Source organism: Callorhinus ursinus, unplaced genomic scaffold (assembly GCF_003265705.2).
Source record: "Callorhinus ursinus isolate GAN/ISIS: 27379988/994484 unplaced genomic scaffold, GSC_fseal_2.0 scaffold11, whole genome shotgun sequence".
Taxonomy (NCBI): domain Eukaryota; kingdom Metazoa; phylum Chordata; class Mammalia; order Carnivora; family Otariidae; genus Callorhinus; species Callorhinus ursinus.
Genome location: NW_027397073.1, coordinates 45,013,681 through 45,040,621, shown reverse-complemented (window position 1 = coordinate 45,040,621; position 26,941 = coordinate 45,013,681). Strand labels below are relative to the sequence as shown.

At 34.6% G+C, this 26,941-nt stretch overlaps 1 protein-coding gene across 5 annotated transcripts in view; it reads right to left on the bottom strand.

Moving 5' to 3' along the window:
* Window positions 1–11,938: 11,938 nt before the first annotated feature.
* Window positions 11,939–26,941, bottom strand: part of SS18 (SS18 subunit of BAF chromatin remodeling complex) — an 84,750-nt gene continuing 69,747 nt past the window's right edge. For all 5 annotated transcript variants that reach the window (XM_025886607.2, XM_025886606.2, XM_025886611.2 and 2 more), the window contains one exon: window positions 11,939–13,726. In XM_025886607.2, the coding sequence (XP_025742392.1) occupies window positions 13,700–13,726 (27 nt within the window). In that variant the 3' untranslated portion in view covers window positions 11,939–13,699. The remainder of the gene's footprint in view (window positions 13,727–26,941) is intronic.

Genomic DNA, 26,941 nt, shown 5'->3' with positions numbered 1-26,941 from the left:
AGAGAGGTTCAGTCATTGTCCAAGGTTTTATAACTAGTAAGTGAAGGAACCAAGATTCAAAAGCAGGCAGTATTACTCCAAATCCTACGTGCTTGATCACTCTGCCATCTTGCCTTTCTATAGAATAAGCATACATACAAAGATAATTACCTCAGCAAAATGATAATAGGATTTTCCATAAGAAAAGCCAAATTTTCTACAATAGGAGAAATGATTAAGCAAAAGGTAGCACAGACAACAGAGTATGCTTATTTTTTAAAGATACAGTTTTTCTATTATAGGATTTTTATTAATTTAGGTTATTACAGGTTCTAAGAAACTTTAGTCTATTAAGAAAATGAAAAAGATGTAAATAATATGGCATACTTTTAAAAACATTTATACTGTAATTCATGTGGTCTAAAACACCATTAATTGTAAGACACACCATTATTTTATGTATTTTCAAGAGAGAAAAAAATCCCTATTTCAGAGATATTAAAATGTGAATTAAATGGGTCTTAGATTAGATGAAACACAGTATATTCGGTTCAAATGAGGAGGTAGTATTTCTTTTTGAAGATAATTTTAGATCTGAGTTTCCAAATACAAAGTGATATGATATGGCTTCTTTTTTGTTTTTTGTTTTGTTTTGTTTAGATGAGTGTACACATCCCACACATGCTTACCAAGGAGCTCTTGCTATCTGTTTTTCATAGAAGAGAAATTACTGTTAATAATTAGCATGCCAGGCCAGAAGCCCATCACCCCTCATGTAAGGGCACTGTCTACTAGAGGAACTTGGAAATGCTTAGAAGCCATAAAATGTTAATAAAAGAAGCAGGTTTAACAGGCAACTTGAACATGGCTGAGTGAATATTACGCAGTAAGGAAAGCCACTTGGAATGTGACCAAATGTTTGGGGAGGGTAATAAAGAGAACAGAACACAGAGAAATAGAAGGAGCATTGTTAAGGCAGAATGGGCATACAGCCAAGGCCCCAGCGAGATGGGGAGGGGAGGCCCAAGGAAGCTCATGATGGTAAGATCATTATATGTATCAGATAGTTGGCTTATAATGGTGCAGGAGCAAAACAGCACATGTTTTCCTAGCAAGTTGTAGAATCCTAATGGTTTAGCTAAGGGCACAGACTAGAGGATCAGAGACCAGAACAGAGGAATGCTGTCATCAACGTCATCATTCTTGCATCTGCATTCCCACAAGAATATACTCCCCCAAGGAGGCTTCTTGATTATTATTATTAACAAGGGGAAATAGAATAAAGTTAGCTATGCTTACCATTTTATAACCATTTGTAAAATGATTGCAATGCTATAATTCATTAATAAATCACCAGTATGACCAGGCAACCGCCCCTGGCCTATTTAAAAATAAAATGTATCCTTCTGTTATATGGCTTAAAGATAGGCATTTACACAGGTTCACAATCCTTTCTCCTGAACTAGGACCAGATGCGTGCATACAGAATACATTACATGGCACCTCCAGGGGAACGAGTCGGATAAAGACAGACTATAAATAACCTCACCATAGGTCAGGCTAGGTATTGTCACCAGATACCTCAGGATAAGTCAGGATTGTGAATTGCGTGTAAGGCATTGTGGGCCTTATGTTAAAGGCACCGTGTTAAGGCCCTGGCTTTTATCTCTAACCCATCTGTTTTATTACTTCATCTACAATACCTGAATTCTAAATTTCTGCATACATACCATTAAGAACCAACATTCCTAATACCCTCTTTCAACCAATACTTATGAAACTCCCATTACATATTAGAAATTATTCTAGGTACTAGGTGACCAGCAGTAGACAAAAACAGTCTCAGGCTTCAGGGAGCTGACAATTCATAAATGAGCTATAGGTAATTAAAGAATTCTGTTTGAGGGGCACCTGGGTGGCTCAGTTGGTTAAGCATCTGACTTTTGCTCAGGTCGTGATCACAGGGTCCTGGGATCCAGCCCTGCATCAGCTTCCCGCTCAGCAGGGAGCCTGCTTCTCCCTCTCCTTCTGCCCGCCCCTTCTCCCCCCAATTCATGCTCTCTCGCTCAAATAAATAAAATCTTAAAAAAAAAATCATTTTGATTCCTAATTCTAGTCACGGGTTCCGAAAGGGGCCAGGGACCACATCCTTTGTCACACCTATTTATATTTTGTGATATTGTCAGATATAAGAAATTCATAACCAGCCTTGCTATATGGCCCTTTAATGGTATGCTTTTAGCAAATATTTGGAATATATAGCACATTTTTAGTCATATTCCTGTTCCTCTTTCTGAAACTGCTTACTTACGCCTTAACTGTTTTTTGTCGATTTACAGCTATTATTTTACAAAAAGAGATTTGGGTCTTTTTAGTGATCCGTTCATTGTTGTCTTATGTCATTTATTTATGCTCTTTGCCTTATTCTTCCCTTCGAAATCCTTCCTTATTGTTGTCTTATCTGCATTTAATTTTAGCTTCTTCTTCAACATTTCTGAGTTGGATTTATTTTCCATGTTTTTTGTTTTTACATAAAAGCATTTAAGGCTATCTATTTACTTTTGAGAACTGTCCTATCAGCATCTCACAAGTCTTGCTACTGACTTTTACTGTAGCTTAGTTCTAAAAATTTTTACATTTTCACTGCAACTTTCTAACAAGTTGTTTATTAATAAATTTTGAAAGTTCCTCACAAATGTACTGTTTTCAAGGAAAGTGATTTCTATGATATTCTTTAAAATTTGATCAGACTTTTGTAAATTAGGTCATTTTTTTTTATATATTACATATACTTGAAAAATACATATTCTGTCAGATATAGGATCGAGATCAGATTTTCTGCATCAAGACTATCCAATATGGTAGCCTCAGACCAGTAGCCTCTGACTGAGCACTTGAAATGTGACTAGTGATGTATTAGAAGTTGAAATACAAGCTAGAGGGGCGCCTGGGTGGCTCAGTCGTTACGTGTTTGCCTTCAGCTCAGGTCATGATCCCAGAGCCCTGGGATCAAGCCCCGCATCGAGCCCCGCATCGGGCTCCCTGCTCCGCGGGGAGCCTGCTTCTCCCTCTCCCACTCCCCCTGCTTGTGTTCCCTCTCTCGCTGTCTCCCTGTCAAATAAATAAATAAAATCTTAAAAAAAAAAATACAAGCTAGAGTCTTTCTTTCAAAAAAAGAATATAAAATGTCTCATGACTTTTATTTATGTTGAAGTAGCATTTTGGATATACTTGGTTAAATAAAAATACATTAAAAGTTTCCTTTTTATATATTTTTTAATGTAGCTACTGGAAAATTTTAACTTACATAAGGGGCTGACATTATATTTCTATTAGACAGACTGTTCTGTACGCGAATTGTTGTCTGAGCCAAGTTTCTGCTCTAAGTAGATTAAAATCCTTCCACTATGGTTTCAGAATTCTACATTTTTGCTTTTTTTTTAATTTTATTTATTTATTTGAGAGAGAGAGAATGAGAGATAGAGAGCACGAGAGGGAAGAGGGTCAGAGGGAGAAGCAGACTCCCCGCTGAGCGGGGAGCCTGATGCAGGACTCGATCCCGGGACTCCAGGATCATCAACTGAGCTGAAGGCAGTCGCTTAACCAACTGAGCCACCCAGGCTCCCTACATTTTTGCTTTTAATTCTGCTTTTGCTTTGTATATTCCAAAGTTATTATATCTTAAGTGGTTTTTCTATTTACTATTACTTAGGCTCCTACTTTATTCCTATTAATGCCTATGCTTTAAATTCTACTTTGGTATTAATATACCTATATTGGTTTTCCACCTTTTTGTTATGTTTTAGTAATATCCCTTAATAAGAATAATATAGTTGGGTTTCCTCTTACTGTCCTTTAATAAATAAGTTTAATTTATATTTATGGTTACTGCTGACATATTTAGATATAATCCTATCATATTCTTTTGTGAGTTTCTGGCCACCTTTTCCCTTTTTATTCCTTTATTCCTTCCTTAGAATGGATTAGTACATTTTCTCTATTTCTCTTCCTCTTGCTTTTTCTCCCTTCCTCTTTTTGGCTCCTAAATTCCTGAATTGTATTTTCTCTTTAAAATGATGACTCTTACATTTTTATACTAATACTTTTAACATTACTCTTACAATTTTACCTGAAAAACTTTCCAACAAAGGCTAAAGTTTTTCAGTCCATTATTCTCCAGAACATGAAAGCCCCCTCATAAGCTTTATCTATTCATTCATCATGTTTCCAATCTTGCATCTTGTTATTGTATCAGCTATCTATTACTACAATGTTGCATAACAAGGAGCCACACACACACACACACACACACACACACACACACACAAAATCAGTAACACAATAAACATTTATTTAGCTTCAGAGCCTGCAGAGTCTAGCTGATCTGGGCTACATTTGCTTATGCACCCGTGGTCAGCTGGCTGGTTGGCTGGGTGGCTCTACTGATCTTGGTTAGGGGTCGGCTAGCGTTGGCTGTGTTGACTTGGTTTTCCCTCATCTGTCTCTCACATTCCTTAGCAGGTTAGCCTGGGCAGATTTCCATGGCAAAGGCAGAGATACAGAGTGGAAGCAGAACTGTACCAGTGCTTTTACAAGACTCTGAGTCATATCAACTAATATCCCACTGGCCAAGTCACACAGCCAAACTCAGAATCAAGGGGGCAAGAAGTTTAACTCTGCCTCTTCAGTGAGAGGAACTGCAAAATCACATGGCAAAGGGGCATGAATTCAGAGAGGGGTAAAGAATTGAGGTCGCTAATGCAATCAACCTATCACATTTAACTTTTTTTCTTTGCACCCAAAAGAGAAGTGATGTTTCCCATAAGTAACTATATTTGGCAAATTTTATGTAATTTCCATTCTTTTTTGCATCCTATACCTTCTCCTGGGTTTTCTTTTTTGCTCAAGTACAACTTGGATGCTGAAGTCTGAAAATCTATTTTGCCATCACTATAGAATTATAGTTTAGCTGGGTGTAACATTTAGGCTTTTTCCCTCAGTACTTGACTCCTGTATCTTTTAACTATTGCAGGGAGTTCTCCTGTCTAAATTGTACCTTTTCTCTCTCCTGATAAGATTTTTTTCTTTCTGAATACCATCCGTGATGTATGTGGATATGGATTCATTTTTCTTTGCCCTGATTGGACTTAGGGTGGATTTACAATCTGAGTATTTATAGATTCAACTGTGGAAAACTGTCAGGTTTTTTTTTTTTTAATGTATTGCTTTTCTGCCAATCCTTCCATTTCCTTCTTCTGAAGCTACCTTATTAAAACTCTGCATTCCCTTCCCCATCTCTTCAGTATGGAACAATTTCTCACACTATCATCTAATTCACAAATTTCTTCAACTGTGTCCAGCCTACAGTTTATGCCAATTGAGCTTATTCCAATGACTATATTTTTTGCTTAGATTTCTCAGTTTTTAAACATATCTGCTTAATTTTGTCCAAGTTTTTGTGTTATAATTTCTTATCTGTTTGAGGATCTATATTGAATGGATTTGTATCCTCAAGCATCTTAAACATTCATATTTTAAAATGTCAGACTCCCTTATAAAATTAACTCCATGTGGTGGGGCTGTTCAAATCTACAATATGTGTTCTGCCAAGAGGTTTGCTGACAAATTTTGGGATTTTAGTTTCATGGGCTTGTTTAAAGTAAGAGGTTTTACTTGTCTTTTAATTTTTTCCTCTTCCCTACCCTTCCTCCTCCCTTCTGTACTTGCACCTGTACTCCTAGGCCCCATCATCAAGTCCAGAATCAAACCCTTGAGAACTTCTTCCCTATGAAGATTATTTTAGGAATATTTTAGACCTAGTTACCAAGTTTCAGAGTATTTTAGTTCGGCTCCAGATCAAGAAGCTAAGTATGTATTTTTCAGCATCATTATGCTCAGCTTCCTCAAAACAAGGCCCTAGGTAGTGGTCAGCAGCAGCAAGCTTTTTTTAAGCCTCCTTTTAGAAGTAGAAGCAACAAGGGGAATTCATATTCTAGCCTCTGAGGTTAAGCAGTACTTTTTATCTCTATTTTTTCATAGGAGCCAATTTCTCAAATAACCCTACCAGCTTCTAGACTCAGAACCCAGGAGGACCATGGTTTTAGTCTCACCAATTTACATTTTTGTTCCATGTTAGATCTTAGCTTGTTTGAGGCCTGGCCATCTCTGGTTTAGTTCACTTTATTTTACCTAGTAGTAATACTAGTAGTAGTATGTTTGGAGAGGGTACATCAAAACATGACATAATGTCTACTTGACCATAAATCTACATTGAATGTTCAAACTCACATACACACTCACACTTGCACCAAAACAAACCAACCAGAAAAACCCAAATATATTATTTCTGGGCTTAAATGACTAAAATTTCCAAAGAAATTTTTTTAGGTCAAAAGGATGCATTAATCAATAAACATGAACTGTTATCCTCCAACAGACTATTGCAAATTATGGTTTAATGCCATTTAATCACTGGAACATTTAGGTAGATTTTATTTCAAAGAACCAAAGAGTTAAGTGCCACAGATTTGCAGCTTAGAATTCAATTCCTTCTTATGAAAATCCAGTTATAACTTATTAAAACTCAAAATGCTTTTGGGGGGGTATGGAGGATGAATGACTTTCAGAATAGCCTGAGAGTCGTGAATAAAGAAAAACATTGCTGTGTTTATTTAGAGAGTATTACCCCTTGGAGCCAGCGTTTGCACTAATGCATTTTACATTAGCGTGCCGCATCAGGAAATCCTGACTTTTTGGTGCCAAGGGGGTAATTAATATCAGTTCACGTTTTCAAAATGGTTGTGTTTATGTGGGAATGAGGACTGAGCACTAACATGTTGAGCTTGAAGTATGAAAGCTTGCTGTGAAGTGAGATCTTGGGAAAGAATGGAATACTGAAATTAATGAACAGAAAATAGGATTTCTATGGATAGAATAATATTAGTACTGAAAAGAAAGCCACAGCTACACTTCCTTGCTCTTAATTTACTAAGCATTAACAGAAATAATTCCCTGATACAGGCATATTGATAGAAGATAAAATCCTTGGTAACTATAAACAGTATTTTGATCTACTAATATCAGGAGTCCTCAAAGTTAAAAAAATGTGATGATCTGTATGAAATAGTATATGAAATCAATGATTATTCCAAAATATCCTTCCAGAGCTAATACAGTTATACCTCCTATAGCTATAAAATTCTTCATATTTGATCTAAGCTGAATAATGAGAGCTACAATAGGTATAAAAACCAAATGCTTTTTTTTTTCCAAAAGAAAAGTTGGGAGCGAAGCTAGAATCAAAGTACACACTTCGTATAGTGCAAGTCAGAAGACTGAGGAAACGGCAAAAGAAAGCATTAGAGAAAAAGTGCAAAGAACAAATTAAAGCAGAAACCAAAATAAAAGTTAAAAACTGAAGAGATTTTATGAAGTCCTACCTAACACAATTCTCAAAATAAGTACTTAGAAAACATGCTATTTATAAAATTTGTTACTAGACACATGCCAAAATGATAAATATGAAGTATATTTTTACCAATAGTTTAAAATTAAATCTATTGTTACTAAATATAGCATTAAGTGCATTCAAGTGATGGAAAGCAAAGGATGATCTTAAAGGAAATTTAAAGTTTGTCCTACTTCATGAGTCAAGAATGATTAGTCACTGAATGATTATGAAGTACACTACACACACAATACATTCGCTTGTCATTCCTAAAAACTATTGACTCCAAGCAGAACATGCCATAGAGGAATGTGAACTGGCCTTCTACTGCATGATCCTACATTAGACTACATACAGGCTTTGCTGCTATAACAAAGAGCTTAGTAAGACAGGAGTGTTAATTTTCTCACATCGGAGTCCGCGCCAATAGGCAACAGAACGGGCTTCGTGAGGCCATTCAGGGGATTTTTGGTTCTAGCTAGTTGCGCTGCCATTCTCTAGAATATTTTTCTAATCTATAAGGTCAAAGCTCCCCACTAATATGTCATGTTCCAGCCCTTGGGAAATGGAAAAGAGAAAATGGAGCACAATTTTAAGGATGTGATCTAGAAGCTGCACACGTCACTCCAACTCACATCCCACTGGTTGAACTTAGTCATTGCCATACCTAATTGCAAAGGATGCTATTAAATGCAGTCACTAGGTAGGCTGTTATGTGCCCACCCAAAACTTGGGGATTTTTTTTTTTAAAGAAACAGAAGAATATTAGGAAATAATTCAGTATTCCTTAATATAAACCAAAAATGATGAAAGCCTCTCAGAATATTTAGGATTTTTATTCTATTTTAACATTAAATAATTATTTTTAATGTACTGTTCCATGAAAGATCTCTCAGTATGTTACCACAGTTAAAGATTATAGCCTAAACAAATGCATCACTTGCATACCTGAGTTTAAACTATGGATCTCCATCAAGAAAAAGATAAAATTATATATATATATATATTTGTTTATTTATCCACGTATGTACAAGTACATAACCCACATGCACATATATAGTTATGCCTATGTACATGTACATACATTTATGTATGTGTATATAATATCCTCCTTCATTATCAAAAGTTTCCCAGATTAAGCAATAAGTGATATCATTACCCTGCATATAGGTCTTTATTGAATTAATGAAAATTATATTGCATTGTCTATTTCTGAGACTTGGAGTTTTAAAAATAAAAAAAATTTTATATTGATTACTTACTTTTTTGTAGTAATCAAACTGAAATAACTCCATGGAGATAATTAATTAGTAAGGTACAAAAAAATTAAAGAACTTGAAAATTTCCAATAAGCAAAAAGTCCAAGAGGTTCTAGTCATTCTATATAAAATCAAATCACATTTCAGTAATTCTCTTACTGTTATGAAGCCAGTCATTGTTTAACCCCATGCAGTTAACTCTTATCCAATAAAAAACACCTTATCCAAAAAAAAAAAAATAACCAGAAAGGACCCACAACTTTAATGCCAACAAAACTGTACTTAAGTGAATCTAACTAGTCTTTGAAATGTCATTAAATCAAACATGATTTAATTATAATTAGTGTTTTAAATAAACAGAATATGGTGACATCTCAAATTAGTTGGTTTATTCAACAAATAATGTTGAAACAACCAGTCATCCACATAGGAAAAAAGTTAATGCTCTAAACCTTACCAGGTACAATCAATTTTAGAAAAATGGAAGCAAAAAGAGTATTTTTTTTTTTAATTTGCAAGTTAGGGAGGTTGCAAGAAGCTATGAAATTGAATACGTAAAATCTTAAAACTTTAATACAGTAAAAGACATCATAACCTAAGTTAAAAAATAATGAACAGAATGAAGAGATATACGATATATAGAAGACACAGGATTAATACTTGCATAGAGAGAACTATATATAATTATATATATTTGTGCATATGTATTTATACTATTTCCTCTCTCTCACACAGTAAACACCCCAACAGAAAAATGAACAAAGGACATTAAGAGGCATTTCCCAGCAAAAAATAATAAAGTGTCGTTAAGCATTTGAAAAGATGTTCAAAGTTACAAATAAATCAAATGTAACTCAAATTAAATCATGAGACAACACTTTTTAAAGCCTACTACAACTGTAAAAATTAACAAGGCTAATATTCTGGTGCTGGCAAGGATTTATTTTTTTAGGGGGATACTTTTTAAAATGTACATAGCCTTATACCTAACATAGTCAAAATTTACTATATAGAAATACCTCAACAAGCATACCAAACAAACAAACCCTTGCCAGATTGCTTATGAAAGCTTTGTTTTCCCAATATAAAAAAATTAGGAACAACACAGAATAAGGAGCATTCAAGATATTTAAAAAAAAAAAAGGAAGTTACAAAACAGTATGGCTAGTATATAATTCCATTTTTGTTGAAAGAGCCAAAACAGTAATAGATGTTGGCTTATGTGTATAAAATCAAGTTGGAAGAAATGTATCAAACCTTTTAACAACTGTACCTTTAAGAGATGAAATTATGGGGCATGTTCACTTTTTGTGTAATCTGTTTTTGCTACTGTCTTATTTAACACAAATTACCTTTTTAAGTGAAAGAAAAAGCAGTGGTTTACTCATACAAATTTTGAGATGGTTTCTAATCTTTAATACTGAAATTACAAAATTTCAAGAGAGGGAAGAGTCCTGGTACCAAAGTGTTTTGTTTTGGTTTTTTTTTAAAGATTTATTTATTTGAGAGAGCGAGAATGAGAGAGAGAGAGTACATGAGAGGGGGTAGGGTCAGAGGGAGAAGCAGGCTCCTCGCCGAGCAGGGAGCCCGATGCGGGACTCGATCCCGGGACTCCGGGATCATGACCTGGGCCGAAGGCAGTCGCTTAACCGACTGAGCCACCCAGGTGCCCCTAAAGTGTTTTTAAAAGAGTATAGTTGAGGGGCGCCTGGGTGGCTCAGTTGGTTAAGACCTGCCTTCGGCTCAGGTCATGATCCCGGAGTCCCGGGATCGAGTCCCACATCGGAGCAGGGAGCCTGCTTCTCTCTCTGACCCTCTTCCCTCTCGTGCTCTCTATCTCCCATTCTCTCTCTCTCTCAAATAAATAAATAGTCTTAAAAAAAAAAAAAAGAGTATAGTTGACTCTCTTGAACAACAACAGAGTTAGGGGCACCAATTCCCTACAATAGTTGAAAATCCATGTATAACTTTTTACTCACCAAAAACTTAACTACTAATATCCTACTACTGACCAGAAGCCTTACCAATAACATAAACAGTTGATTATATTTTGTATATGTATTATATACCTATTCTTACAATAAAGCAAGAGAAAAACTGTTAAAATCATAAAGAAGAAAAAATAGACTTATAACACAGTACTGTATTTATCGAAAAAATATCCACATATAAGTGGACCTATGCAGTTCAAACCCATGTTGTTCAAGGGTCAACTATACTTATTCAGAGGTACTTAGCGAAATAATTCAAGGATATAGTGTCTGCTTCCATTTGTGGGTTGGTGTATAGACAACACAAGATTAGCCATGGCTTCCTAAGTGAACCAGTTACCTAAGTTAGGTTAATGGTCCATGGGGCTCATTATAACATCCTCTCTACTTTGGCATCTGTTTGAATATTCCACTAAAAAAATTAAAAACAAAAACGTGCCAAAAACAATGTGCCACCACAACTCTACAGAATAATGCTAATATATTCTTAAACAACTAAACTAGTACAGTTAAGTATTTTAAAATGTTGATCAATAACCACCAAGCTCTTTTTTTAGTAATGTTATGCTTCCAGAATTTTATAGGATGGCATGTTATTTCTTCATTATAATACATTTTGATAAAATAATAACTTCAGTTCTGGGGAATATAGTCTATATGGGGAAGTCAAATTTGGTAGAAAGCTCCCGGTACAGTCAGTCTTCTTACTAGGTATCTAAGGAGTAAGGTAATTTTTGTCACCACCAATTAAAAACTTTTACGAAATAGGACTGTTATAAAACAATTAAACCTTGCAAATGCACTAGTCTCTAGGAAGAAAGTCCTGGAGGAAATTCTGCTTATTAAAATTGCAATTTTAGTTTCCATTAAAAGGAGAATAAGACAACAGAAGATGGGTTGGCAAGACAAATTATTTCTTAATGTCAGTTGAGCTTATTTCAAATGAGATAACATATCTACACCAGGTTGGGTTCAGTACAATTTTGTCTCCTCAACTCATTTATCTAATTCAGTCATCTCGATTACAGCCTCATGGACTTCATTTTCAGAGAAAGAATTCTATAACAAACAGCCCACACAACATGCTGATTACTGAAGTTAATTCTAATTAACTTGGGCATGGCAAGAGAATTTTGATAAAGTCCTAGAATACAAATATAGTCTGCTTATACCAGACTAACTTATATAAAAAACCCACAGCAAAGTCTCCAGACAAAACAAGAGAGTCAAAGAGATCTAATTTAAAGAAACAAATGAGAAAATTAAAATCACAAATAATTTATTCTTCCGTTAGAGTTGATACAGTTTTAAATAGCAACAAAGTACACAGTGGTGGAAAATTGGCACAGAACCTATAAGCATTTTCAATCACAATAAGGCTGTCCATGCTTTATCTGTTCAAACTTGATGTCCATTTTCTACTCACCAAGTTGAAAAAAACTCTATTCGGACCTTAAAATACACACACTCTCTCTCTCATACACACATACAAACACATTAAAATTCCTCCTTTTGATTACAGTATGTTGAGAACAGTACATTTTGCTCATTCAAATTTATGGCACCCCTTCTGTTTTGTTTCCAGTTAGAAGTGGGAAAAACCAATTCAATTATAAAGAATACGTCTTATTCCCTGGGCATAGGCAACTGTGATGAAAAGAGCAACTTACCTTTGGGCTAAGATGTTTTCAGATTATGCTTAAATAATTGTGGTTATAAACTTCTCAATGCATGATTTCCTGCCCAATGCAATATCCCTGAATTTAGCTAAAATAATCAGGCACAGGACAGTCTCAAATATGATTAAATATGTCACGCTAATAAACAGAGTGATCTAGAATGCAACCTCTATGCTTTTAATACAGACCAGAATAAACCTCATCAATAAGCATTTTCCTGAACATCTCTTTTGTGTTACATTAACCAACATAAAAAGGGAAAAACTTAAAAGTGTCCTTTTATAAATGGCATTATTTCCAGGGAAGAAAGTTGAAATAAAGGCTTGTAAAGTCTCCCGAACTATTCTATTATATAAACCAATTGTCCTTCTAATGTTAAAAAATAAAATTACTGGACCAATGTTGACTCTTCTTTGATATCATTTAAAAAATGCTTTGATATTACTTACTAAGTTCCCTGATTACTCAAACAAAGTAAAATTAACACTTCCATTTTCGGTTATTGCTATTTTAGGAGAGAATTACCACTTCATTTACATGAAACTGCTACCAAGATTCTTCAGATCCCACATGAAGTAATTCTTATTGCCTCACATTTTAAAACTGTATTATAAATGATCTTTATAAAAAGGTTTTAATCCACAAAACTGGAAAGCTTTTAAAAAAAATGTTTTTACTCAAAACTATCACAGTGCCCTTGATTATCTAACAGATAAAAGGGATCTGAATTTCCTCTAAAGAACATAATAGTGGACATATGGTGTGCTTTGTCTTCTCCCTCACCTTTATCTTTTATAGTACACCATTTTAAGACCAACACAATCAAGCATCCACCATGCTCCAATCCACATTAACAGAGGATTTCTGATTCTGTCCAATGCGTAGTGTACCGCCTTGCATATTCACATGAAATAAACATAATATACAAAATATTGCTGCTGTAAAAAGTGTACATTTCCCTCTTCCCCTTACAAAAGAATCTGTGGAAAAGTATTAAATTCCCTTAACCTTCATAAACATACAAAGCTGTTCACACCTTTCAGTCTGTAACAGTCCATTTGAAACACAGTTCCCAAACCATTGCAAATTGGTTATGTCATTGTATTTTCTGTCCAATGTTGCCATCTAGAGTAGAAATGTGAAATCAAGAGTATTTTTTTTTTAGCTACTAAAGCCTTACAACTAAGCCACAAAGGCTGCTTACTGAGGAAACAGCCACTTATCCACAAGGTTTTTCCAAAAACTAGATGGAATGGAAGGATCTCTTCACACAGAGGCGTCCACAGTGCTGAGGTGACAATATGGCTGCTAATAGATACTGGCTATTGGAATGTAAGTACTTTTTCACTGCTGGTAATTTCCATACTGTCCCTAAAAGATAAATTTAAAAATACAATTAGATAATGATTACAGCACAGCTTGACCATAATAGTTTGGCACAGAAAATCACAAATAAATCTTAACACTGTCATACTACAGAAGTGACTTCATTGACAACAAACAAAAACTGTTATATATTTAGGTACATAGTATCTCTGTAATTGCTTCTGATATTACATTCAATTGCAAATGGATTTCAGAGTCTTTGAAACTAGAATAGTACCTGTCACATAGCAGGAACTTAAATGTTTGGTGAATTTTGTTGAACTGAACTAAGCAAGAATGAACTGAGTTCTGGTTCTAAATCCTGCTGTGGTATGTACTGTGTATTAATTAAGTGCTAGTTTAACAACTTTGTGACTGTTTAGCTTATTATAATTGTTATTACGAATTAACATCAATGGTATTTGGAATAAGTAGCAGGGATGGAAAGATGCCTGGGAGATAAAGGGAAAAGAACCTTCCATCCATACTAAAGCTGGGCTTTCCCCTGAGGCCAACAAAGTGTCAGCAAAGGCATTCAGACAGGCAGCTGGTACGTAAAATCAAGGGAAGTTTGTTTTGTTTTTGTTGCTTTTAATAAGATAGACTTGAAGTCATGCAGGCTGACAGGACGGAAGAGACAAAGAGTACAGACAAAAAGAGGTGATAAATGAAGCAGCAGAATTTTACAAGGGAGGTAAATCATGTCCAGTTTACAGCTGTTAGGGTTAGATTTTGGAGAAAAGAAGGAATATCTCTTCCTCTGAAAAAGAAAAAGAATGACAGAAGAAAAAAGAAACCTACTAGAAAATACATATTTTAACAAAAATTTCTTAAATGTGTTTAAAAGCCCAAAAAAGTATCTCTGCAACCATTAGCAAATTCCAGAATTAAAATGTGTCCTAAAAGCACCGATTTTCCAAAAACAGTACTCATAGGAAGCACATAATCAGCTAATTGTTTCCTTTGGCTAAATTTTCCCCTCCAAGTCACATTAATCATTTTATATCACGGAAGTATTCTAGAATTGAACTACTTCCATACCTTAAGAAACAGCACCCTAAAACTTTACATTTCCATAGAAATAGATAAAGATATATTTGAAAATCTGTTGAACATCACTATATATCTAATGGAATAATGCACTCTAAAGAGAATTAAGACATTTTAAAAATATTAATGTACTTTCCCCATAGCTATATTCAACAAAATTTAAAGTCAGTGTTCATCTTGAAATATTTATGGGTAGAGTATCATTAGAATTTGCTTTAAAATACTCTTAAAAGAAAAAAAGTAGCATGAGGGCACATAAAACAGCATTAGCAAAATGTTGATAATTGTTGAAGTTGGTTGACCAATATACGGGGATCCATGATACTCCTTTTTTTTTTGTATTTGTGTAAAGATTCCTATAATATAAAGTTTAAAATAACTATAAGTCAGTGCTTAGCATGAGGAACTTCTTATTCAATTGCTAAACTCAACTTCAGCATTTAGGTAATCTAAGTCCCAACTCTACTGTTAACTTTCCATCTGAGTCTAAAAAAGCTCTTTGAGACTCATTTTTTTTCCACACTTAAAAGGTAGGACTGTAACATCTGCATCTCTAGATCTCAATTTTCTTTCCATTCATGGCTACATTAAGTCCCACCTCATCTATTTGTTAGGACACTTAAATAAGAGAGGACATGAGGAAGGGCTTTTAAAAATTTTTTAATATTATACATAAGTAAGCCTCAATGCTGGAGGGAAATGCTCCCCTAGTGAATGTGTATAATGAGATATTAATGATGAAAGTGACTTGCACATATTATGAATGATGTGAAAGCAGAAGAGAGGTTAAGAACTGCTGTGCTATATAAATATAAGCTATAATTTATCTACTATATTATGAATTACTTGAGGGTAGTGAGGGTAGGAACTAGGGCTTACCCATCCTGATGCCCCAAGTACTGAAGTGTGCCCAGCAGTGACACATAAGACTTCTTCAATAATGTCTGCCAAATACTATATTCAAGAAATTATAAACATTTACTGAGCAAATATTATATGCTCATCACTATAATAAATTTGAAAAACAGGGAAGCTAAAACTTAGAAATAAAGTACAATTACAGAAGTTCTGTAAGAGTTCAGAAATGAAAAGACTGACACAGCTAAAATAATTAGAAGAATATTTCAGAGAATGTGGAAATCTTAAGAAAATAGTAAAACTTTGAATAGCAGAGAAAAGAAAATGCACTTCAAATAAAGGAATAGCTAAAGCAAAGGCAATGTTGGAAAAATAGGTTCACAACGCTTAGGGAAGTGGACAGTAAAAAGGAATATACAATAATGAGAAGCAGATGCTATTAATTGCTTGGTAACACAGAGCCTGAAGTAACAGAAAGAAGAAGTCTGGCTAATATTAATAATAGCAATCTCAATACATAGCGACACAGCGATCGCTATATCTCAATAACTAAGACCTTAACATGTGTCAGACACTAATAAATGCTTTGTGTCCATCTACAACCTATACAGTAAATATTATCTCCATTTTACAGATGAAGTAACTGAGATGCTGAGAATTTAAAAAAAGTTGACCCGCACTTGATCACAGTGCTAGGACCAAATCAAATCACAAGCAAGTCCCAAAGAGTATACTGTATATCTGCAACCATTAGCAAATTCCAGAATTAAAAGTATGGGTTTGGGAGCCAGAAACCAACTTCCTTTTTTTTTTTTTTTTAAGATTTTATTTATTTATTTGACAGAGAGGGAAACAGCGAGAGAGGGAACACAAGCAGGAGGAGTGGGAGAGGGAGAAGCAGGCTTCCCGCTGAGCAAGGAGCCCGATGCAGGGCTCAATCCCAGGACCCTGGGATCATGACCTGAGCCGAAGGCAGACACTTAACGACTGTGCCACCCAGGCGCCCCCAGAAACCAACTTCTAGCATTAACTCCACCACTTAACAGCTTCTTATCCTTGAGTAAGTTACCTATCCTCCCTTTCTCGATTTCCTCATCTAACAAGTGAGAGTAATTGTAATCTCCACCTCAAAAAGTTATTAGAGAAGAAAACCTAAAAATGCTCTACAAACCACTCAAGTACTCATTGATATTACTGGAAGCAGCTTGAGAAAGTGTGTTCTATTCAGTCACCACAGGCTCTACTCACTCAGAATTTGCCACCCGGCTCCACAACTTCTTGGCTCTATCATCGGGCAAATCACTCCAACTCTCTAAACCTCAGCTTCTCTATGTCTGCTGCTTCCATTTTTTTTTTTTTATTACAAAATTCCTATGACTAGGGTGTAAAGAATGAATGAGAAAGGAAGCAAGAAGACAGCATGGAAGGATCCTGCCGTGATGAACCTAGGTAATGTTGATGGTCTCAACTAAGATAAAGCAGTGATTACAGAGAACTGGATGGATTTAAGAACATGTTAGGAAGGAGGGTTAACAAGATTCTGTCATGTATCAGATGGAGGGAGAAAGACTTAGATATCAAAAGCGGCACCTGGCATTCTAGCTTGATGATAGTACCTCTCCTTCTTTGATAGAGAATACAGAAAGGAGGAGTAAGTTTGGGTAGAAAAATTGTGAATTTGTTTTGGTTATGCTGAATTGATATACTTATGATACATCTAAGTGGAGATGTCCAGTAGGCATCCAATTTTGAGAAGCAAGAGTCAGACTACAGAAAGAGATCTGGGAGTCAACAGCCTGGTAAACTGAAACCATGTGAGTAAATGAGACTGTCTAAGGACAGTGTATTGAATGAAGAGTCGTCCCTAGGCTAGAAACCTGAGCAATACCAATCATCTTTAAATTTCTTTCTTTTATTCATCTAATCATATAAAGTCTTAAAATTATTCTGTCACAATACTTTTTAGGGATTTCTTTCTGTATTCTTATGATCACCATTCAAATTTAGGAAGTAAAGACCTTATTTATTCACTTATTTATAGTTTATTTATTTATCAATATTCACTGCTAACTGATATGTTCTACTAGGTGATGGAAACTCAACAGTGATAAAAAACAGACATGGTGGTATCTTTAAAGGACTGACATTCTAGGGGAAGAGAGTATGACAATAAATAATACATAATCTATCACATGGAGATACATGCTACACTGAAAAATTTAAGCATCTAACATAATTAATGAAACTTTCCCACTAAAATAAGGAACAAGGCAAGGATGTCCCCTCTCACCACCCCTTTACAACAACATTGTACTAGAATTCCTAGTTTATGCAATAAGAAAAAGAAATAAAGGTATGCAGATGACATAATCATCTAGGTAGAAAACCCCGAAGACTGAACAACAAAAAAATCTTCTGAAACTAATAAGCAAAGTTACAGGATACAAGGTTAACATACAAAAGTTAATCACTTACCTATATACCAGCAATGAACAAGTGGAATTTTAAATTAAAAACAATACTATTTACATTAGAACAAAAATGAAAATTAGGTAAAAATCTAACAAAATATGTATAAAATGTACATGAGATAAACTAAAAAACTGATGAGAAAAATTTAAAAAAAAAACTAAATAAGTGGAGAAATGTTACATGTTCGTGGATAGGAAAATCAGTATTGTTAAAATGTCAATTCTTCCTTACGTGATCTAAAGATTCAACACAATCACAATCAAAATCCCAGCAAGTTATTTGTGGTTACTGACAAATTGATTTTAAAGTTTACAGAGAGAGGTAGAAGAAGACCCACAATAGCCACACAATATTGAAGAACAAAGCCAGAGGACTGATAGTTCCGACTTCAAGATTTACTATAAAGCTACAGCAATCAAGTCAGTGTGGTACTGGTGAAAGAACAGGAAAAACAGATCAATGGAACATTAAAGAGAGTCCAGAAATAAACCCACATAAATACAGTAAACTGATCTTTGACAAAGAAGCAAAGGTAATACAATGGAGCAAAGAATCTTTTCAACAAATGATGCTAGAACAACTGGACATCCACATGCGAAAAAACCGAAACAAGACACAGATCCTAAACCCTTCACAAGAATTAATTCAAACTGGATCACAGACCTAAATGGAAAATACACAAGAATAAAACTCCTAGAAGATAATAAAGAAGAAAACCTAAGTGACTTTGAATTTGGTAATGACTTTTTAGATACAACACCAAAGGCATAATCGATGAAAGAAATAACTGATAAGACGGACTTCATTAAAAGTAAAATTTTTTACTTTGCAGAAGACAATGTCAAAGGAATGAGAAAACAAGCCAGGAAGACAATACAATATTTGCAAAAGACACATGTGATAAGGACTGTTATCCAAAATATACAAAAAAACTCTTAAAACTTAACAATAAGAAAACAATCCAATTAAAAAATGGGCCAAGATCTGAACTGACATCTCACTAAAGATATAAAGATAGCAAATAAGTGTATGAAAAGATGTCCACCTCATGTCATTAGGGAAATGCAAATTAAAACAATGAGATACCACTACACACCTATTAGAATCACCAAGATCCTGAACACTAACAACACCAAATGCTGGCAAGGATGTCAAATGACAGATTGCTGCTGAGAATGCAAAATGGTACAGCCACTATGGAAGACAGTTTGGCAGTTTCTCACAGAACTAAACAGACTCTTACCATGTAATCCAGCAAGCGTGCTCCTTGGTTTTTATCCAAATGAGTTGAAAATTTATGCCCACACAAAAACCTGCACATGGAAGTTTATAGCAGTTTTATTCATAATTGCCAAAATTTGGAAGCAACTAAGATGTCTTCAATAAATGAATGGATAAACAAACTGCAGTACATCCAGACAACGGAATATTATTCAGCACTAAAAAGAAATATGCTATCAAGCCCTGAGAAGGATTTAAACGCATATTACTAAGTGAAAAGCCAGTGAAATGAAAAGGCTACATACTACATGATTCCAAGTATATGACATTCTGGAAAAGGCAAAAATATGAAGACAGTAAAAAGATCATTGGTTGTCAGGGGTCAGCGAGGAGAAAGAGATAAACAGGGGGAGCACAGAGGATTTTTAGGGCAATGAAACTATTCTGTATGATACTATAATGGTGGATACATGTCATTATAGATTTGTCAAAACCCACAGAATGTACAACACCAAGAGTGAACCCTAATGGACACTATGGACTTGGGGTGATAATGATCACTCAATCTAAGTTCACGGATTATAACAAACGGACCACTCTGGGATGCTGATAGCAGGAGAGGCTATATATATGCAGGGGTAGGATTTACATGAAAACTCTCTGTACTTTGTACTCTATTTTGTTGTGAACATAAAACTGCTCAAAACAATAAAGCCTATTTTAAAAAAATTAAAATGTGCTTCCAGTCAAGATGGGTTTACCCCAAAACCACTCAAAACATATGTAATGAGCACATTCAGGTCACAAGGTAATAAAGAACAGCAATTTGAGAAACTGGAAACAAATGAGGTGAGCCCTCTGGTTACACATTTTACTGCACTGAGAGTCTCTACACTGCAGTGTGTGGAGTGGAACTAAGGCTGCATCTGAGTTAAAGACATAAAGCTTAGAGCCTGGAGAGAAAACAGGAGCTAGAGTTCATACAACAGAGTACTAGAAAGGAGAGAAATGCACAGAAAGAGAACTGTGCAGATCTGCAGAGGAACTCTCTTGAGTATTCAGTATAGTACTGATAGGCAAATGCATGCAAGGAAAATACCCTTCTAAGGAAAGAAACAACCAAAAGTATTAGAGGAAATAATACTTGGCACTCATAAAGATACAGAAATAGTGCTTATTCCCACCAGCCATAGTGAAAAACCTCACAATTCAAGGGCAGTGGGTTGAGTACTCAAAAAGTTACTTTAGCAGAAATACTTAGCAGACGACTAAACACAGCTTTGGTCCTGCCTAAAAGCCTTAAAAGCAATCCACATAAGATCAAGATGTGTCCACTGGGTGTTATGCACAAACAATGAATCATGGAACACTACATCAAAAACTAATGATGTAATGTATGGTGATTAACATAACAATAAAAAATTTAAAGAAAAAAAAATCAAGATGTGTCTACATTACTTAACTGCATCCCAAAACAAAGCTCAAGAATATTTCTAAGAATATATATGTATCCACCACCCAACAAAGTAATTCATAATTTCTGGCATACAATCAAACATTAGTATGCATAAAAGGATGAGAAAAATGACCCATAATGAAAAGGAAAAAAAAATTGATCAAAACTGACCCAGATGTTAAGAATTATCAGAAAAGAATATTAAAACAATTATCATACCTGTATTCCAGATGCTCAAAAATTTAGGCAGAGACAACGAAAACATAAAAATGACCCAAATTGAAATTCTAGAAAAAAAACCCCAAACTGAAATTCTAGAAGTGAAAAATAACTGGGAATGGATTAGAAGCAGATAAAACAATGAACAAGAAAACATAAGTGAACTTTAAGACACAGCAAAAGAAACTACTCAAAATAAAACTGAAAAAAACAAAAAACTGGTACAAGTTTAAGCAGCCAAATATACATGTAATTGGAGTCAACTAATCATGTAATTGGAGAGGACAGAAAGGGATATAGGGCTAAGAGAAGGAAAAAGACTTGGTCAGAATTTTTCCAAATTTGATGAAAACCATAAAGCTACAAATCCAAGAAGATATATGAACCCTAAGCATAAAAAACGCCAAATAATTTCATAAAGGGAAAAATCTTTAAAAACAGCCAAAAAAAAAAAAAAAAAAGGAAATACCAACTACCAGAAAAGAAAGAGAAGAATAACAGCAGATGCCTCCTTGGAAATAATATAATCAAGAAGACAGTGGAGCCACATTTTTAAAGTCCTGAAAGTAAAAAAAACAAAACAAAACAAAAAAACAACCTGTCAAACTAGAATTCTATACCCAGCATAAATATTTTTCAGTAATGGAAGAGAAATAAACACTTTCTCAAACATACATAAACTGAAGACCTACATTATAATAAATGTTAAAAACAATTTCCTTTCCTTCACACAAAGGAAAATGATACCAGATGGAACTATGAATCTACCATAGGAATCAAGAGGACCAGAAATAGTAAATATATACGATTTTTTACTATTTAAATATCTTTAAAGGATAATGGCTTTTTTAGAAAAAATAAATTCCACATACTACAGAGTTTGTAACACATGCACAAATAAAATTTATAACAATAACACAAAGGTTGAGAAGAAAGAAATGAAAATAAACTATTGAAAGGCTTTATACTATACATAAGGTGGCATAGTATCACCTAAAATAAGCTACAAGATGGGTGAACTTTGAAAACATTACACTAAGTGAAAGAAGGTAATCACAAAACACCACATATTGCATGACTCCATTTATCTCAAATATCCAGAATAAGAAATCCATACAAACCGAAAGTAAACTACCTGTTTCCTAGGGCTGGATGTTTAGAGAAAAATGAACTAAAAAAAAAAAAAATCCCATTGAATGGTACACTCTAAAATGGTGAGGTAATTAATGGTATGTGAATTATATCAATATAGTTTTTTTTAAAGCAGGAAAAAGGTTCAAAATAAGACAAAAAAAAGAGAGAATAAAGAACAAAATAAAAGAAATCAAGATGATAGATTCAACCAAATCCATAATCACATAAAACATAATGTTCAAAGCCCCTCCATTGAAAGTCAGAGATTGTAAGATTGGATAAAAAAGCAAGACTTGACAAATGCTGCCTTCATGAAATACAATTTAAACATAAAAACACAAATATGTTAAAAATAAAAGGATAAGGGTGTGTGGCTGGCTCAGTCAGTAGAGCATGCAACTCTTGATCTTGGGGTTGTAAATTCGAGCCCCACATTAGATGCAGAGATTACTTAAAAATAAAATCTTTAAAAAAAAATAAAAGGATAAAAAAAGATATGTAATTCTATCAATAATCCAAAGAAAGTTGGTGTGGCTATATTAAAATCAAAAAGATCTCAGAGCAAAGAATATTATCACAGATAAAGGAAGTTATTTCATAATAGTAAAGGAATAAATTTTTTTTTAATTTTATTTATTTGACAGAGAGAGAGAGAGAGAGCACAACCAGGGGTGCAGGAGGCAGAGGGAGAAGCAGGCTCCCTACTAAGCAAGGACCCTGACACACAACTCGATCCCAGAACCCCAGGATCATGACCCGAACCAAAGGCAGACACTCAACCGACTGAGCCACGCAGGCATCCCATAAAGGAATAAATTAATCAAGACATAAAATTCCTAAAAATGTATAAAACTTAAAAAGGTAGCATTATGATACATGAAGCAAAAATGGATAGAACTGCAAGGAAAAATAGACAAACACAATTATAGCCAAAGATTTAATATGTTTTTCTCAATAGAAAATCAGCTAACATATAGGAGACTTGAACACTATCAACCAACCTGATGTAACATTTATAGAACATCCTCACAGACCATATTGTGGGCCAAAAAGTATGTCTCAATAAATGTATAAAAATTCAAATTAATTAATGTTGATGGAATTATGATGATGGAATTAAATGAGAAATCAGTGACAGAAAAATATCTGGAAAATCTCCAAATATTTGAAAACTAAATTATACACTTCTAAATAACAGATGGATCAAAGAAGAAATCAAAAGCACAATCAGAAAATATTTTCAATTGACTGAAAATAAAAACACAACACATAAAAATTTGTGGGCTGTAGTTTAAGAAGTACTTAGAGGGGAATTTACAGCAATGAACACCTAAATTAGGAAGGAGGGCAGTTCTTAAATCAATGGGAATTCAGCTCTTACCTTAGGAAATAGGAAAAGAAGAGCAAATGAAACCCAAAACAAGCAGGAGAAAAAAAATAATAAAGGAGAGGGCAGAAATCAAGGAAAAAGAAAAACAAACTGGGCTGGGGGGGTGCGGGGGGGAAATCTGTAAAACAAAAAGCTGGCTCTCTGAGAAGATCAATGAAGTACATAAAAACCAGTAGCCAGATTACTTGGGGGGGGGAAAAGAGAGAGAGAGAAGATACACATTACCAATATCAGAAATGAAAGAGAGAATATCACTACTGATACTAGAGATACTAAAAGGATAAAAAAGGAATCACTCGACAAAACAAATGAAATGGACAAATCCCTTAACAAATACAAGTATCTCCTCAAGAAGAAAGAGATAATCTGAATACACCTATGTTTAATAAAGAAAATAAATTTGTAATTAAAAACCTTCCTGCAAAGAATATCCAGGCCCAAACAGCTTCACTGGTGAATTGTACCAAACATTTTAGAAGGCATAATATCAATTTTACACAAATCCTTCAAGAAAACTTAAGTAGGGCGCCTGGGTGGTTCAGCTGGTTAAGAGTCTGCCTTCGGCTCAGGTCATGATCCCAGGGTCCTGGGATCGAGGCCCACATCAGGATCCCTGCTCCTCGGGAAGTCTGCTTCTGCCTCCCTCTCTGTCTCTCATGAATAAATAAAATCTTTAAAAAAAAAAAAAAAAGAAAACTGAAGAGGGGTGATTTCCTTCTAACTCACTTTATGAAGCCCGTGCTATTTTGATAACAAGACCGGATAAAGACCTTAAAAGAAAACTAGAGTTCAATATCCCTCATAAGTATAGATGCAAAAATTCTTTTTTTTCAAAGATGCAAAAATTCTTAACAAAATTTTACCTGATCAACTCCAACAACATATAAAAATGATAATAATACATCATGACCAAGTGGTTTATCCTAGCTATGCAAGACTGATTTAAAACTTGAATATCAAAGAGTATTATTTAACATACTAGATTAAAAAAGGAAAGCTATAATTCCTTCAAAAGATAAGAAAAAATCATTTGACAAATTTCAACATTCATTCCTAATAAAAATTCTCAGCAAACTAGGAACGCAGGCAACAACCTCTACTTGATAAAAGGACACCTACACAAACCCTACACATCTTACATAAGGCTGAAAGGCTGATTGTTATCCACCTAAGATTAGGAATAAGACAAAAGATGTCCAACTATTTCTATTTGACATCATATTAGAGGTTTTAGGCAGGGATAGATTAAGGGGGAGGTAGGCGGAGCATTCAGATTATAAAGGAAAAAAATAGTCTTTATTCACAGGCAACATGATTTCTATGTGGAAAATCTTAAAGAAATTTTTTTTTTCAAGATTTTATTTATTTATTTGTCAGAGAGAGAGAGCACAAGCAGGGGGAGTGGCAGGCAGAGGGAGAAGCAGGGCCCCCATTGAGCAGGGAGCCTGATGCGGGACCCGATCCCAGGACCCCGGCGATCATGACCTGAGCCAAAGGCAGACACTTAACCAACTGAGCCACCCAGGCATCCCAGTGTGGAAATTTTAAAGGAATCTACAAAAAAACTAACAGAAATAATGAGTTAATGTTAAAGTTTTGGTAAAATGTCAATAAAAATAAACTATACTTTTATATAACCAGCAATTAACTGTAAGTTTAAATTTTAAAAAATTTACATTATCAAAAATATAAAATACCTAAAATCTGACAAAAATCTATATAAGACCTGTATGCTGAAAACTACGTAACGCCGCTGAAAATAATTTTAAAGGGACATACACCATGCTCATAGGATGGAATACTCACTGACATCATGTTAAGATACAGATGTCTCCAAATCTATACATTTAAGGCAATCCCCATCAAAGTATCAGTAGGCTTTTGTAGAAAATGGCAAGCTGATTTTAAAATTCATATGGAAATGCAAAAAACTTAAAATGCCTAAACAACTTTGAAAAAGAACATGGTTGGAAAACTCACAACATCTAATTTCAAAACTTACTATAAAACTATAGTAAAATGACAGCATGGTATTGACACAAAGACTGATAAATAGATCAGTCCAGAAATAGGCACAGTTAGGATTTTCAGCAAAGGTTCAAAGATAATTCAGTAGAGAAAGGATAGCCTGTGCAACAAATGGTGCTCAGAAAATTAGCTATCCATTTGAAAACAAAAATACAAATTTCAATTTGTGCTTCCTACAAAAATTAACTCAAAATGGATTATAGACTTAAATGTAAAGTCTAAAAATATAAGGCTTCTAGAAGAAAGAATTAAGAGAAAATCTTTGTAACTCTGGATTAGGTAAAGATTTCCTACATATAATATCAAAAGCATGATCTATAAAAGAAAAAGTTGATAAAATGGACTTCATAAAAATTTTAAAGTTCCTCTCTTCAAAAGACAATGCTGAAAGAATGAAGGGAGAAGCCACAGACTGGAGAAAAATATTTGCACATCATATACCTGATAAAGGACTTGAATGTACAATATAGAAAGACCTCTCAATACTCAACAGTAAGAAAATAAAGAACAGAATTTTAAAATAAGCAAAAGATTTGAGCAGACATTTCAGAAAAGATACATAGATGGAAAATAAGCACATGATAAGTCATTATCACTGGTCCTTTGGGACATGAAAATGAAAAGCACAATGAGCTATCACTATACATGCTTGTCAGAATAGGTAAAACTGAAAAGATTGAACCATCAAAAAGTATCAAACAGTACACTTTTAATATGTGCATTTTATGGCATGTCAATAATACTTCAGTGAAGTTGTTTAAATACAGAAGGGTGGAGAAATACAATAGTCCCCTCTTATCCATGGTTTTGCTTTCTGTAGTTTCAGTTACCTGTGGTCAACTGTGGTCCAGTATCAGAAGATCCTCCTGACATATCAGAAGGTCAACAGGAGCCTAACACGACATCACCGCGCCTACGTCATTCCCCTCACCTCACCTCACCACGTAGGCATTTTATCAGCTCACATCATCATAAGAAAGGTGAATACAGTACAATAAGATATTTTGAGAAAGACCACATTTGTATAACTTTTATTATATTAATTGTTCTTTTATTATTCTTTATTGTTGTTCATCTCTTACTGTGCCTAATTTATAAATTAAACATTATCTTAAGTATATATGCATAGGGAAAACACTGTATATACAGGGTTCAGTACTATCTGTGGTTTTAGGCATCTGCTGAGGGTATTGGAACATATCCTTTGTGGGTAAGGGGTGGAGCTACGATAAAGCAAGGCAATGGAGGATGTTACTATTTTGAAAGATTTATTTATTTATTTTAGAGAGAGGGCACAAGCCGGGGGAGGGGCAGAGAGCAAGGCAGGGAGAGAGAGAGAGGGGAAGAAGACTCCCTGCTGAGCCCAACACGGGGCTTGAACTCACAACCCTGA